The sequence below is a fragment of the Coregonus lavaretus genome, assembly GCF_964263955.1.
Source record: "Coregonus lavaretus genome assembly, chromosome: 25".
NCBI lineage: Eukaryota > Metazoa > Chordata > Actinopteri > Salmoniformes > Salmonidae > Coregonus > Coregonus lavaretus.
The window spans coordinates 15,721,128-15,736,849 of record NC_140012.1 but is presented as its reverse complement, the minus strand read 5'-3'; the positions used below and the strand labels follow the sequence as shown (position 1 = coordinate 15,736,849).

At 40.6% G+C, this 15,722-nt stretch overlaps 1 protein-coding gene across 1 annotated transcript; it reads right to left on the bottom strand.

The window, feature by feature from the left end:
- Window positions 1–8,234: 8,234 nt before the first annotated feature.
- LOC311100965 (solute carrier family 35 member G1-like) lies at window positions 8,235–15,189 on the bottom strand. The gene is made up of 3 exons (XM_084141959.1): window positions 14,802–15,189; window positions 12,362–12,533; window positions 8,235–12,257 (listed from the first exon to the last, which is right to left on the bottom strand). Exons 1-3 carry the CDS (start codon window positions 15,094–15,096, stop codon window positions 11,477–11,479), a joined length of 1,248 nt encoding a protein of 415 aa, XP_083998085.1. The 5' UTR covers window positions 15,097–15,189; the 3' UTR covers window positions 8,235–11,476.
- Between the last annotated feature and the right edge of the window lie 533 nt (window positions 15,190–15,722).

The following is a 15,722-nucleotide window of genomic DNA, read 5'->3' as shown; positions in this document are numbered from 1 at the left end:
ATAATGGGCCTCTGTACGCCTATGTAGATATTCCATAAAAAATCAGCCGTTTCTAGTTACAATAGCCATTTACAACATTAACAATGTCTACACTGTATTTCTGATCAATTTTATGTTATTTTAATAGACAAAAAAAAAAGAAAACAACAACATTTCTAAGTGACCCCAAACTTTTGAACGGTAGTGTACATAAATGGACAAGCAATGACAGAGCGGCATGGACTACGATACAGTAGAATATAATAGAATACAGTATATACAGTGGGGGAAAAAAGTATTTAGTCAGCCACCAATTGTGCAAGTTCTCCCACTTAAAAAGATGAGAGAGGCCTGTAATTTTCATCATAGGTACACATCAACTATGACAGACAAAATGAGAAAAAAAAATCCAGAAAATCACATTGTAGGATTTTTAATGAATTTATTTGCAAATTATGGTGGAAAATAAGTATTTGGTCACCTACAAAGAAGCAAGATTTCTGGCTCTCACAGACCTGTAACTTCTTCTTTAAGAGGCTCCTCTGTCCTCCACTCGTTACCTGTACTAATGGCACCTGTTTGAACTTGTTATCAGTATAAAAGACACCTGTCCACAACCTCAAACAGTCACACTCCAAACTCCACTATGGCCAAGACCAAAGAGCTGTCAAAGGACACCAGAAACAAAATTGTAGACCTGCACCAGGCTGGGAAGACTGAATCTGCAATAGGTAAGCAGCTTGGTTTGAAGAAATCAACTGTGGGAGCAATTATTAGGAAATGGAAGACATACAAGACCACTGATAATCTCCCTCGATCTGGGGCTCCACGCAAGATCTCACCCCGTGGGGTCAAAATGATCACAGGAACGGTGAGCAAAAATCCCAGAATCACACGGGGGGACCTAGTGAATGACCTGCAGAGAGCTGGGACCAAAGTAACAAAGCCTACCATCAGTAACACACTACGCCGCCAGGGACTCAAATCCTGCAGTGCCAGACGTGTCCCCCTGCTTAAGCCAGTACATGTCCAGACCCGTCTGAAGTTTGCTAGAGTGCATTTGGATGATCCAGAAGAGGATTGGGAGAATGTCATATGGTCAGATGAAACCAAAATAGAACTTTTTGGTAAAAACTCAACTCGTCGTGTTTGGAGGACAAAGAATGCCGAGTTGCATCCAAAGAACACCATACCTACTGTGAAGCATGGGGGTGGAAACATCATGCTTTGGGGCTGTTTTTCTGCAAAGGGACCAGGACAACTGATCCGTGTAAAGGAAAGAATGAATGGGGCCATGTATCGTGAGATTTTGAGTGAAAACCTCCTTCCATCAGCAAGGGCATTGAAGATGAAATGTGGCTGGGTCTTTCAGCATGACAATGATCCCAAACACACCGCCCGGGCAACGAAGGAGTGGCTTCGTAAGAAGCATTTCAAGGTCCTGGAGTGGCCTAGCCAGTCTCCAGATCTCAACCCCATAGAAAATCTTTGGAGGGAGTTGAAAGTCCGTGTTGCCCAGCGACAGCCCCAAAACATCACTGCTCTAGAGGAGATCTGCATGGAGGAATGGGCCAAAATACCAGCAACAGTGTGTGAAAACCTTGTGAAGACTTACAGAAAACGTTTGACCTGTGTCATTGCCAACAAAGGGTATATAACAAAGTATTGAGAAACTTTTGTTATTGACCAAATACTTATTTTCCACCATAATTTGCAAATAAATTCATAAAAAATCCTACAATGTGATTTTCTGGAGAAAAAAAATCTAATTTTGTCTGTCATAGTTGACGTGTACCTATGATGAAAATTACAGGCCTCTCACATCTTTTTAAGTGGGAGAACTTGCACAATTGGTGGCTGACTAAATACTTTTTTCCCCCACTGTACATATGAGATGAGTAATGCAAGATATGTAAACTTTATTAAAGTGACGTGTTCCATTTCTTAAAGTGGCCAGTGATTTCAATAGGCAGCAGCAGCCTCTGATGTGCTAGTGATGGCTATTTAACAGTCTGATGGCCTTGAGATAGAAGCTGTTTTTCATCCTCTCGGTCCCAGCTTTGATGAACCTGTACTGACCTCGCCTTCTGGATGATAGCGGGGTGAACAGGCAGTGTCTCGGGTGGTTGATGTCCTTGACTCGGTACCAGTACCCCATGTATATACAGTGCCTTGCAAAAGTACTATTTTGTTTGTATTAAAGTTGTGGAGAAGTACAGATCAGGGTTGGGTTATAAGAAAATATCCGAAACTTTGAACATCCCACGAAGCACCATTAAATCCATTATTAAAAAATGGAAAGAATATGACACCACAACAAACCTGCCAAGAGAGGGCCACCCACCAAAACTCACGGACCAGGCAAGAAGGGCATTAATCAGAGAGGCAACAAAGAGACCAAAGAAAACCTTGAAGGAGCTGCAAAGCTCCACAGCGGAGATTGGAGTATCTGTCCATAGGACCACTTTAAGCCGTACACTCCACAGAGCTGGGCTTTACGGAAGAGTGGCCAGAAAAAAAGCCATTGCTTAAAGAACAAAATAAGCAAACAAGTTTGGTGTTCGCCAAAAGGCATGTGGGAGACATCCCAAACATATGGAAGAAGATACTCTGGTCAGATGAGACGAAAATTGAGCTTTTTGGCCATCAAGGAAAACGCTATGTCTGGCGCAAACCCAACACCTCTCATCACCTCGAGAACACCATCCCCACAGTGAAGCAGGGTGGTGGCAGCATCATGCTGTGGGGATGTTTTTCATCGGCAGGGACTGGGAAACTGGTCAGAATTGAAGGAATGATGGATGGCGCTAAATACAGGGAAATTCTTGAGGGAATTTGAGACTGGGACAGAGATTTGAGACTGGGACAGAGGTTCACCTTCCAGCAGGACAATGAACCTAAGCATACTGCTAAAGCAACACTCGAGTGGTTTAAGGGGAAACATTTAAATCTGGGATGGCCTAATCAAAGCGTCCGCATGGTCCTAAAGCACAACAAAGCCACGTTTTGTATCACATTCCAATGTTAAAACTGGGGGGGACCAAAATGCAATTTCAGAATGTGGGGGACATGTCCTCCCATTCCCAGTGAAAGTTGCACCCCTGCATTCAGTACAAACCGCCACTCAATGTAGTAAACTTTGAATCGAACTGAACGCACTTCTGGCCTGTGTGTGTGTGTGTGTGTGTGTGTGTGTGTGTGTGTGTGAATGGAGAAGAGGGGCAGGGAGAGAGTGGTATATTTCAGCCCATCACTTCCCAAAATGTGAGCCTGCGTGATGAGGTGAAATGAAGGAGTCAGACGCAGGAGGTAAAATACCGAAGTCCAGAGTTTAATGCGTTCACATATATCAAACGCCCCAAGCGTCAAAAGGATCAAGCTCAAGGGAAAAGATCCACCTTGGTAGAAATACAATGTAGAGTAGCTCAACCGAGCTAACATGCTCTCACAATAAATAATCACTCACAAAGACAAGGGGAACAGAGGGAACATTTATACACATGCTAATTAGGGGAATGAGCACCAGGTGTGTGTGTGATTGATAAGACATGATAAGTGGAGTGATGAGAATGAGATCGGCAGTAGCTAGTACTCCGGTGACGATGAATGCCGAAGCCTGCCCGAACAAGGAGGAGGGGCAGCCTCGGTGGACATCGTGACAGCCTGCTGCTAGTTGTCAGCTGGACTTATATTATACTGGAAAATGTGAGATTGTTTTCCATTACCCCTTATCCTCCTCTGAAAGGAACTCGTATGCCATCCAGGAGGAATGTGCAGTGCAAGCCCTCCACTCCCAATCAAATTGGCACATGAAATTCAACTGATTTACCATAAATATTTGCATTTCAGTTCACCAATTAAACCAGATTCTTCACAATTTACTGTAAAACTGCAGCATGAGTCAGATACACATGTATACATTTTAGTCATTTAGCAGACGCTCTTATCCAGAGCAACTTACAGTTAGTGCATACATTATTTTTTTCATACTGGCCCCCCGTGGGAATCGAACCCACAACCCTGGCATTGCAAACGCCATGCTCTACCAACTGAGCTTCATCCCTGCCAGCCATTCCCTACCCTACCCTGGGCCAATTGTGCGCCACCCCATGAGTCTCCCGGTCACGGCCAGCTACGACAGAGCCTGGATTTGAACCAGGATCTCTAGTGGCACAGCTAGCACTGCGATGCAGTGCCTTAGACCACTGCGCCACTCAGCCCCATCAAGCTACTGCCGACTTGATGGGGCTTTCATAATTCATGTCCACAGTGACACGAGTGTAAGGAAATATCATGACAGATTTACCACAAAGGAGATGGTGGAGATCTCTTTGCCATTGTTCATCTTGGTTGGTACCAGTCTTTACAGTATCTGCACACACAATTCAGCAGTTCTTTTAAATATTATTGCTTAACTTTTAAGTTTAAAACAAGATTAATATGCAATATAAGCCTGCCTATTTTATTAACACATAGCACTTCAGTATTTGCATTTTAATTGCAATTACACAACAGGGACTGTTCCAATTATTCCACTTGTGTAATAACATGAACAGCTATGCAATTGCAAAGCTGTAACTACATTTATTATGCATGAACAATGTTACCATAGTAATTACAGTGTTACTACACAGGCATAAGCAAATTAATGTTAACATATGTTCAAATTGTTTAGAAAAAATAAATGCATGAGGAATTTGTTCCATCCTCTGTCTGAACCAATGACGTGTATAAACCCTGGATGACTGACAGGGGGCGCTGTATTGAAGCCACCGCGCAGCCATTTTGGCACTCCTCAATTGTAAAAAATATTTTGGAAGCTATAGAAATGCATTTATTAATGTCTACATTCGTTTTTTACATGTTTATTCTATTACAGACACCTTAATGCATACTTTTAAATTATATTATTTTGTACTAATGTTACTGTCCCCACTATAACAAAACAATACTTAAATACATGTAATTTTGTCCTTGAAACGCTTAATTGTAATACTGTAGAATTCCATTCATTCCTATAGAGGACTGCTCCTACTAGGGAGTGCCAAATTGGCCGACTGGTGGCTTCAAAGCCTCTCAACCGCAACTACATAGCATCTGCAAACCAGTGTTTATATATGTCATTGGTCTGAACAAATGATTTATACAGTATATACACTAGATGACTAAACAGGGGGTGCTGTTTTGAAGCCAACGCGCCTCCATCTTGGCACTCCCATAGATATAGAAATGCATTTATTAATATCTACATTTGTTTTTGCCACTTTTATTCTATTACAGACACCTAATGCATACTTTTAAAGCTAAACATAAACATAAAAAATATATAAAAACATTTTTCTTAAAGTATAATTTATTTTAAAGTAGTAATGTTACTGTCGCCACTACAACAAACAAATACTTAAAGTAACTGCCCAGTGTTTCCAGATTTCTATGAAATCTGACCTATAATGACTTACAATATGAGTGAAATAGTTTTCCTTCCAAAATTGTTTTATTAAGTATGTTAAAAAACAGCTTTTCTGTGTTGGAATGCTGTAGGCGTACTTTCCCACTGACAAAGACATGATCAGTCTATAATTTTAATGGTAGGTTTATTTGAACAGTGAGAGACAGAATAACAACAACTAAAAATCCAGAAAAACACATGTCAAAAATGTTATTAATTGATTTGCATTTTAATGAGGGAAATAAGTATTTGACCCCTCTGCAAAACATGACTTAGTACTTGGTGGCAAAACCCTTGTTGGCAATCACAGAGGTCAGACGTTTCTTGTAATTGGCCACCAGGTTTGCACACATCTCAGGAGGGATTTTGTTCCACTCCTCTTTGCAGATCTTCTCCAAGTCATTAAGGTTTCGAGGCTGATGTTTGGCAACTCGAACCTTCAGCTCCTTCCACAGATTTTCTATGGGATTAAGGTCTGGAGACTGGCTAGGCCACTCCAGGACCTTAATGTGCTTCTTCTTGAGCCACTTCTTTGATGCCTTGGACGTGTGTTTTGGGTCATTGTCATGCTGGAATACCCATCCACGACCCATTTTCAATGCCCTGGCTGAGGGAAGGAGGTTCTCACCCAAGATTTGACGGTACATGGCCCTATCCATCGTCCCTTTGATGCGGTGAAGAAGTCCTGTCCCCTTAGCAGAAAAACACCCCCAAAGCATAATGTTTCCACCTCCATGTTTGACGGTGGGGATGGTGTTCTTGGGGTCATAGGCAGCATTCCTCCTCCTCCAAACACGGCGAGTTGAGTTGATGCCAAAGAGCTCCATTTTGGTCTCATCTGACCACAACACTTTCACCCAGTTCTCCTCTGAATCATTCAGATGCTCATTGGCAAACTTCAGACGGCCCTGTATATGTGCTTTCTTGAGCAGGGGGACCTTGCGGGCGCTGCAGGATTTCAGTCCTTCACGGCGTAGTGTGTTACCAATTGTTTTCTTGGTGACTATGGTCCCAGCTGCCTTGAGATCATTGACAAGATCCTCCCGTGTAGTTCTGGGCTGATTCCTCACCGTTCTCATGATCATTGCAACTCCACGAGGTGAGATCTTGCATGGAGCCCCAGGCCAAGGGAGATTGACAGGTATTTTGTGTTTCTTCCATTTGCGAATAATTGCACCAACTGTTGTCACCTTCTCACCAAGCTGCTTGGCGATGGTCTTGTAGCCCATTCCAGCCTTGTGTAGGTCTACAATCTTGTCCCTGACATGCACCTGGGAGCCTGGATCTTTCTGATTGAGAGGGGGTCAAATACTTATTTCCCTCATTAAAATGCAAATCAATTTATAACATTTTTTACATGCGTTTTTCTGGATTTTGTTGTTGTTATTCTGTCTCTCACTGTTCAAATAAACCTACCATTAAAATTATAGACTGATCATTTCTTTGTCAGTGGGCAAACGTACAAAATCAGCAGGGAGTCAAAAACATTATTTGGATATGAGTTAGCAGAATATTAACTTTTAAAAGTGAGATTTTCACTGGGCAGTTACTTTACGACTGCATGGCCAAACACGACTCCAACACCATCATTAAGTTTGCTGACGACACAACAGTGGTAGGCCTGATCACCAACAATTATGAGACAGCTTATAGGGAGGAGGTCAGACACCTGGCAGTGTGGTGCCAGGACAACAACCTTTCCCTCAATGTGAGCAAGACAAAAGAGCTGATTGTGGACTACAGGAGAAGGCGGACCGAACAGGCCCCCAATAACATCGACGGGGCTGTAGTGGAGCGGGTCGAGAGTTTCAAGTTCCTTGGTGTTCACATCACCAATAAACTATCATGGTCCATACACACCAAGACAGTTGTGAAGAGGGCACGACAACACCTTTTCCCCCTCAGGAGACTGAAAAGATTTGGCATGGGTCCCAGATCCATGTATGTTTATTTTCGGCACCATCTGAACAACTAATAATCCGCTTGGACGTCCAAGAGGTCAAGACAGAGCTGGCCCTGGACCTAAGGTAAGGTTGCTGTCTCCCTGGGCACATGTACATTTAACACCTGGTCGCATACGCTGACTTCTCACATTTATGCACACATTCATTCAGGTTACAGACCATGTAACTAGGCCTAGGACCCCTAGACAAAGTGTGTGCAACAATATCCGTAGGCTAGTTATGGGTTTTGTAACACTTGAAACATTGAATTGAAATGCTGTAGAATCCCTGAATTCCTATGGAGGACTGCTTCTTCTGAGGAGTGCCAATATGGCCGACCGGTGGCTTCAAAGCCTCTCATTGGCCAATACATAGTATCTGCAATCCAGGGTTTATATACATCATTGGTCTGAACACATTGCATGATTTTAAAGTTCCTTCTGCCATCTGCTGGCTACACATTTTATACATGGGTTACACAGAAAATAATATATACTGTATCATGTTACAATACCACAATGCACAAGCTTTGTTGTTCAATGAAGGGTTAAGAGAAAACCGTGGAAAGGTCATGGCAAAGTCTAAAACCTCAAACACAGGGTAACATGACAATGGTTTCCCCTAGAGGTACTAATCTAAAAGGCTCTGACTCAGTGTTTTGTGAAAAGCTATAGTGTAGTCTTGTTTCTACCATTGTTCATAACTGAGTACTTCGTTTAGCCAGGTTGGAACAACTGTGCAACATTGGAGTAAACATCATTCTGTCAGATCTGTTAAATCACAACAGGAATTGCAGCCATGCTAATGTATGATCAAATAGAAAACGTAAAACTTCCTTAGTTCAAGAGATCAAGACAAATAGGTGAAATGTATATGTAATTTATTTTAGAATAAAAAATGACATCCTGCATTGTGTATAAATATACAACTTTTAGAATAATCTTTAATTCTAATAAAAAAATCTGAAATAGTAATATAATATAATTACATAGTTGAGAAAGGATTTAGTAAGGCATGAAGGTAGTAACATTCTATTCAACAGTCAGAAAATAAGTTAAAAACTAAAATATTTTATGTTCTCCTTTGTGCAAGTGCATCCAACTTTTCAGTTTCAATCAAATCAGTATCAATCAAATAAAATCAAACATGAACCACACAAAGGTTTAGATATACTGTATGTCTCTGTGTCCACCTTAATTGAGGACAAAGACATTGTGAAATATGGTCACATAAACGGTTAAGTAACTTCAAGTTATATAAACAATATATGAAAGGGAAGGGCACAGTAGGCTCAGAATTACATTGAATAATTAAATGGTTCATTTAAATTGTTCATACTGTTGTTCTAACCAACTTATGTAGACCTACAAGAAAATGATTGAACACAGTTAATGTTAAGAAGCATTTTTGCCACATTTGATAAACAAGTCAGACATTCAATCAGTCTGAGAAAGTGCTTTTGATAAAGCATAAATATGTATTTGATTTCTATTGATAAAGAATTAAATACTATAAAACAGCAGTCACAACGAGATAACAACAAGGAGTATAAAACTTATACAAAGCATCATAACTGACACTGCATGTAACAGAAATGTGCAAAGTCAAGTGCTTAGTTCTAAATTACTAGTACAAATTTCAAAAGGAAGGCAACAAGTTGTTTTCTGTGGTATACTGTCATAAAGCTATTTGTACTGTAAATATCAAGTTCCCATCATATTATACTATTTAACTAGGCAGGATAAATGTGAGATGCATAAAGTCATCTGATTATGCTGCTTACACGTTGGGTCAACAGAATATTATTGCTATCCAGCAATCTGTGACACATTGCACAAAGCAAATCTTTTAAAAATCTTTGCATTTTGTAAGAAATAATGTCACACTTTTTATATTTCCACAAAAAACTATTCTGACCAGCAGTGTATTTAAATAAAGGATATCAGCTTTGCTTTTCAGTACTCAAAAAAAATAGTTCTACAGTGCCTTCAGAAAGTATTCACACCCCTTGACCTATTCCACATTTTGTTGTGTTACAGCCTGAATTCAAAATGAATTAAATTGATATTTTTTCTCACCCCTCTGCACACTATATCCAATATTGACAACGTGAAAACTTGTTTTTAGAACTTTTGCAAATGTATTGAAAATGAAATACAGAAAGATCTCATTTACATAAGTATTCACACCTGAGTCAGCTTTGCACATCTGGATTTGGGGATTTTCTCCCATTCTTCCGTGCAGATTTTCACAAGCTGTTAAGTTAGATGGAGAGCGGCGGTGTACAGCAATCTTCAAGTCTTTCAACAGATTTTCAATGGGATTCTAGTCTGGCCTTTAGCTGGGCCACTCAATGACTTTCACATTCTTGTTCTGAAGCCATTTCAGCGTTGCTTTGGCTGTATGATTGGGGTCATTGTCCTGTTGGAATGTAAATCTTTGCCCCAGTCTGTCATTTGCACTTTGAAGCAGGTTCCCATCAAGGATTTGCCTGTATTTGGCGCCATTCATTGTTCCCTCTATCCTTACCAGTCTCCCAGTCCCAGCCGCTGAAAAGCATCACCATAGCATGATGCTGCCACCGCCATGCTTCACGGTAGGGATGGTGTTAAATGGTTGATGAGCTGTGGCTGTTTTTTTCCAATCATAGTGCTTTGCATTTAGGCCAAAGTGTCACATTTTTGTCTCATTAGACCACATAATATTTTTGCCTTATGCTCCGAGTCTTTCACTTGCCTTTTTGGCAAACTCCAGGTGTGCGGTCATGTGCCTTTTTCTCAGGAGTGGCTTCAGTCTGGCCACTCTCCCATAAAGCCCAGATTTGTGAAATGCTGTAGAGACTGTTGTCCTTCTGGCAGGTTCTCCCATCTCAGCCAAGGAACTCTGTAGTTCTGTCACAATAATCATTGGCCAAGGTCCTTCTTGCCAGGTTGCTCAGTTTAGTCGGCCGGCCAGCTCTAGGCAGAGTCTGGGTAGTTCCATATTTTTTCAATTTCCCAATGATGGAGACCACTGTGCTCTTGGAAACTTTCAACACTCTAGAAATTGTTTTATACCCTTCCCCAGATATATGCCTCATCACAATTCTATCTCGGAGATCTATGGACAGTTCCTTTGACTTTATGGTATAGTTTCTGCTCTGACATGCAAGTTGTAGTGACATCTCAAGGATGATCAAAGGAAATTGGATGCACCTGAGCTCAATTTGTAGTGTCATAGCAAAGGGGTGTGAATACTTATGTAAATGAGGTATTTATATATTTCATTTTCAATACATTTGCAAATATTTATAAAAACATGTTTTTACGTTGCCATTATGTGGTATCGATTTTGAATTCAGGCTGTAACACAACAAAATGTGGAATAAGTCAAGGGGTATGAATACTTTCTAAAGGGTCATTTGGCTTGTAACCATAGCGGAACCCCTTTTGAAGGTTCTATAAAGAACCATGCTCATAAGGTTCTAAATGGAACCTTTATGGTGCTATAAAGAACCCTTTAAATTGGGGTTAGCCATATTATATTATCTTTAAAATTACATGGGTGTTATTATTGTGTTTATTAACAAGTTGAATCAGGTGTGCTATAGCTCTGGAACAGCTGGGGGTCCCTGAGGAGAGAATTGAGATTTAGTCAACCGTTCTCAATTGACACGAGGCCTTACATGAGTCTCTCACAAGACACTATTACTGGCCATAGTCATATTTAACATGGAATTACATAACACAACAGATGATATCAACTGGAATGACATTCACTCACAGTTGCACAAAAAGAGCTGTGAGCAAACCACGGCCAAAATATTTGAATGAGCCGCCTCCCCTACATTTTAATTATCACTAAAAGATTAAAGCACCCTTTTCTGAACAGCAAATAACCATTGAAGAGCTCAAAAGGTTCTTTGAGTCCTTATGGTTCCACATAGAACAATCACCCTTACCAAAGAACCCTCTTTTCTAAGTGTGTAGATATATAAAAAAAAAAAACGTGTCCAGTTTTGTGTTGAAAACCTCACAGTAACATTTGGATGTAATATTGCTTATTTGGTTTACATAACACTCTTGTCTGCTGAACATTAACATCATATTAATTGATAACCTTTCATTTATTCCTGGAAAAAAATATTTGTCTGTTCACGGCTCTTTCTTGGGTGTGTGTTGCTGTACCACTTCCTTAGAGCCACACCACAGGTACTGACGACCACACAACATGCCCCACCGAGACTCCACATGGTGGGCTTACGGTTGAAAAAAAAGAACTGGAAAATAAAAGCCAGGACCACATCAATGGTCCTCGTCAAGGCCACAGGGCCGGCCTTCTCGATCTGAAGAGCTTTGGTGAGGAAAGTTTGGCCAGCAATACCCAGGATTGCTATCAGCATAAGGATCCACCTGTCTCTCCCACAGAATGGAATGGTCCATTCACCAAGTATAAACAAAGTGATGACACACTCAATTAAACCAATGACTGCATAGTACCACACAGACATATAGTAGTGGACACTTTTGCCCATTTTCCTGAGTATAACGAAAGTGCAGGCTGCTCCTATCGCTCCACCGAAGGCTGCAATAGTCCCCTTGAGATGATTGGTGTAGTCTCCCTCTATTCCCTCTATACGAGCACCAAATATGAAGGGAGGCCTGGCTATCATTATGACACCGGCCAGGGTGAAGACAGTGAAGATACAGTCCCAGATAGTGCATTTCTCTTTGAGGAAGATCCAGGCTAACAAGGCGGTGAACACTGGGTTGCTGAACATGATGACTGTTGCATCAGCCAGGGGCATCTGCTGCACTGCATAAAACAATAGGATCATGGCGTTGGAACCCAAGAACCCTCTCATCACCAAATAGATCCGCTTGTCTCTTGGTCCAAGGAAGCCAGTCCTGAAAAACAGAAAATGGATAGGTTAAATATTTGTATGGGATTATCAAGGTTCAAGGGGTCAAGTGGTCCAATATAGTATAAATACAGTTTTGTAATAACTTACTTGTAATAGATCAGCATAGGCATCACAAACAGCATCTGGAAGAAGCAGCGAATGGCACTGATTTCTACAGCATGGACTCCATCTATTGTCTTCACCAGAAGAGCTATAACGGAGAAGAATACTGTTGCCAGCAGGCCATAAAACAGGCCCAGTCCTGGACAACGCTTCTTCTCTGAGGACATAGGGAGGAGGACACATGAACTGGTTAAAATAGCTTGAATGGAACTGAACATTAACCTACTAAGAGTGAAGTCATTGAATATTTGTCTGAAATGGCGAAATGGGAGGGGGAAGAGGTACAGTTTTTAAATGTGATATCAAAAGCCACTTTGTTGAAGGGAATCCCTGCTAAAGCTTACAGTTACTGGCAACTTTTTTGACAAATTCAAAGCTGCAGGGTGATTTCAGGTGTTGAATATTATTAGATATATATCTACCTGGGAGTTGGCCTGTCACACACTGTACCTACTGAGTACTCATGTTTATTGCCAACATAGAAAGAGGGCAATGAACCAATGTCCCCTAACTGGAGGGAGACTCAAATTGAACAGGAAGAATAAGGGGACATTTTAGCCTGTACTGACTAGCCATATGGAAAACAGTTTGGAAGGATGCAGAAGTATATTACTCATCTGAGAACAGACAACACCATTGTTGGACTTCCTGGTGAGTTTGATTTACACCCTGTGGGGTACTGTAGGTGCTCATTCTTTCCCATTTTGTACTCATACCTTAAATCAGGGGTCTCCAACAGGTAGATTGCGAGCTACCCGTAGCTTGCAGTGCACCTATCAGTAGCTCTCCAATCTATTCTGAAAGTACATGAATTTTTTTCATGTGTTCCATCACAAACTGTCATAAATATAAAGCTCCCGGCTACTATCCAATCAAAGCCACATTGACAATATCCCTGGTTAGCCACTATTGGCTTAAAAAGCCAAAAGTAACACAATCTGCCAATTAATTTCCTGTCTGTTTGGTGCGCGCTTTTGTCTATCTAGGCTGTATAGCTGGCTATTTTGTATGAAGCCAGTTCAGTTGCCCCAGTGTCTCTGTCTTAGAGACCTCTCTAACGCCCAGGATGCTCAGATTCAAACTCCCATTCCCCAGCTCTGCAAGCGGTATGTCAAAATACGTTCATTACTCACCAAATACGGACTTTCGCTGAGCAACTATCTTCATTTACTCCCGTTACGGCCAGTATGTACATCCAAAAAAGGTCTAAATTAAAATGTACAAGCAACCGAAAAAATGCCTCTTCGGCACCACCAATGTATTGAACTGTTGTAGACTTCCGATCTGTGCGTGGCAGTAATAAGTGATTTACATACAGTACCAGTCAAAAGTTTGGACACACCTAATCATTCCAGGGTTTTTCTTTATTTTTTACTATTTTCTACATTGTAGAAAGCTACCTGCCGCCTTGATGACAGCTTTGCACACTCTTGGCATCAACAACCAATTTGACAGAGCTTGAAGATTTTTAAAAATGCTGCTTTAACCTGTCTCCTCCCCTTCATCTACACAGATTGAAGTGGATTTAACAAGTGACATCAATAAGTGATCATAGCTTTCACCTGGATTCACCTGGTCTGTCTGTCATGGAAAGAGCAGGTGTCCATAATGTTTTGTACACTCAGTGTATCTTACCAGGTATAACAGAAAGCACCTCTGGTTGCCTACACCAAGTACCCGGGGAAGAGTTGCAGGGTAGAGGAGAAGACAATAATGTTTCTATTTGAAAGTTATATATATATATATATGAATATATATATATATATATATATATATATATATATATATATATATATATATATATATAATGTAAATAGCTCGCAACACTTTGTTTTCAGTACAAAAGGTGATAGAAAAGGTTGGAGACCCCTCCCTGCCCTTTTAAATTAGACGTGAGTTTAACATAATTTTAAAATAATTAGCAGTTAGAGCTACATATTATAATTTTTCCTGGTGGGAAAATGCCTCGTCATCCCCTTTTAAAGATGATGAAAATGTTTAACCGGATTGCCATTCAATAATTCATAATCAGACTGATGAAAGTGGGGGTGAAGCGGCCACAATGTTGCAATATAGGCTATTAGCTAGTTTAATCTGAAAGAGTTTGTGAGGCAATATTTATTACCAGTACAGTAATTTGAGAACCGCGATTACGTCCGTTACATAATGTGCTGCTATGGATGTTGTCATTGGCTACTCCGCTGGTTATAATTTCTCATGTACCTCAAAGGTCATACAACTTTTCCTAGATCTGCTAAATGGCATATTATATTATATTATATTATATTATGGAAGCAGATCCAGTCATATAATGGACTGTATTAATAAACCACAAATAAGTGTGTTCAAGTGGTTACGTTGGTAGATCTTTAAAGATAGCTAGCTAAATTATATAAATTATCTCTAGTTTTAGTTTGAAGGCTACCTTTGGCAACTGTGTCTCCTGCGTCCGTTGAGATGGGATCCCCGCCGCCGCCAATTCTACAACACGAGGGAGGACATAATCTTTGCTTCGCACTGCTTTCCACTGTTCTAGTCCTTGCCTCCTCATTCCCCAGCTCATCATGACTGTTACTTTGTAAATTAATCCTCTCAGTAGTGTCTCCATCGTCGTCGTTATCGCCAACTTTGTGAAATACAACTTTAACGTCCTCCTCTCTACGGGGAACGGCCGATAGAACTCGGTCGTCTATGCTATTACTGTCCTTCAAATCCCCCATTGTAAAATGCAACTGCAACAGATGAGCATGCCTTGGATGTATTTGACACCTTTCTCTGCCTGAGAGTGAGTGAGTTGTCACACCAGTTTAATATGTAACCTTAGTGGCCACTGTAGTAGCATGTAATAGTTACTTTAACCACGGGGGGCAGCTCCAGTGGGCAGCTCTCCATGGTCATGGCTAGAAGGGATCCAGCATTTGTCAAATTAACCTCTTAAGGCCCAAGCTGTTTTTTTACATGCATTTTTTATTTCTCTTTGCTATTTGGGCTTATTGGAACCTAATTAGAATAAAAACGAAGTATCATCTTTTGATATGATGTACTTTTAGAGAAAAATGATGTCCACATATGTGGATTCATGGTCCGAATTGCATTAGGCTAACATTTTCAACACAACTAATTTAAGTATGTATGTATGTATTTAGTGATTTAATTGTTATTTATTTCATTGGGACCATGTACAGCTTTTTAGCTGCATCAGAGCTAGCTTTTTTCCCATTTTACGTGTGTGCATGTTTACAAGCATATTAGCTGTTTCGAGGAGCCTCAGTCCATAAGTACACTTACGTGTACTTCATGTTTAGCGACCTACAAAGTTGCTAGTTTTACACTTTTTTTTCAAATT

What these genes read in the sequence shown, in the direction of transcription:
- LOC311100965 (XM_084141959.1), bottom strand. Translation starts at nt 15,096, where the DNA reads ATGGGGGATTTGAAGGACAGTAATAGCATAGACGACCGAGTTCTATCG. An exon ending in AGGAGACACAGTTGCCAAAG is followed by an intron (nt 12,534 to 14,801) that starts GTAGCCTTCAAA and finishes CTATGTCCTCAG; the next exon opens with AGAAGAAGCGTTGTCCAGGA. An exon ending in CCTATGCTGATCTATTACAA is followed by an intron (nt 12,258 to 12,361) that starts GTAAGTTATTAC and finishes TCTGTTTTTCAG; the next exon opens with GACTGGCTTCCTTGGACCAA.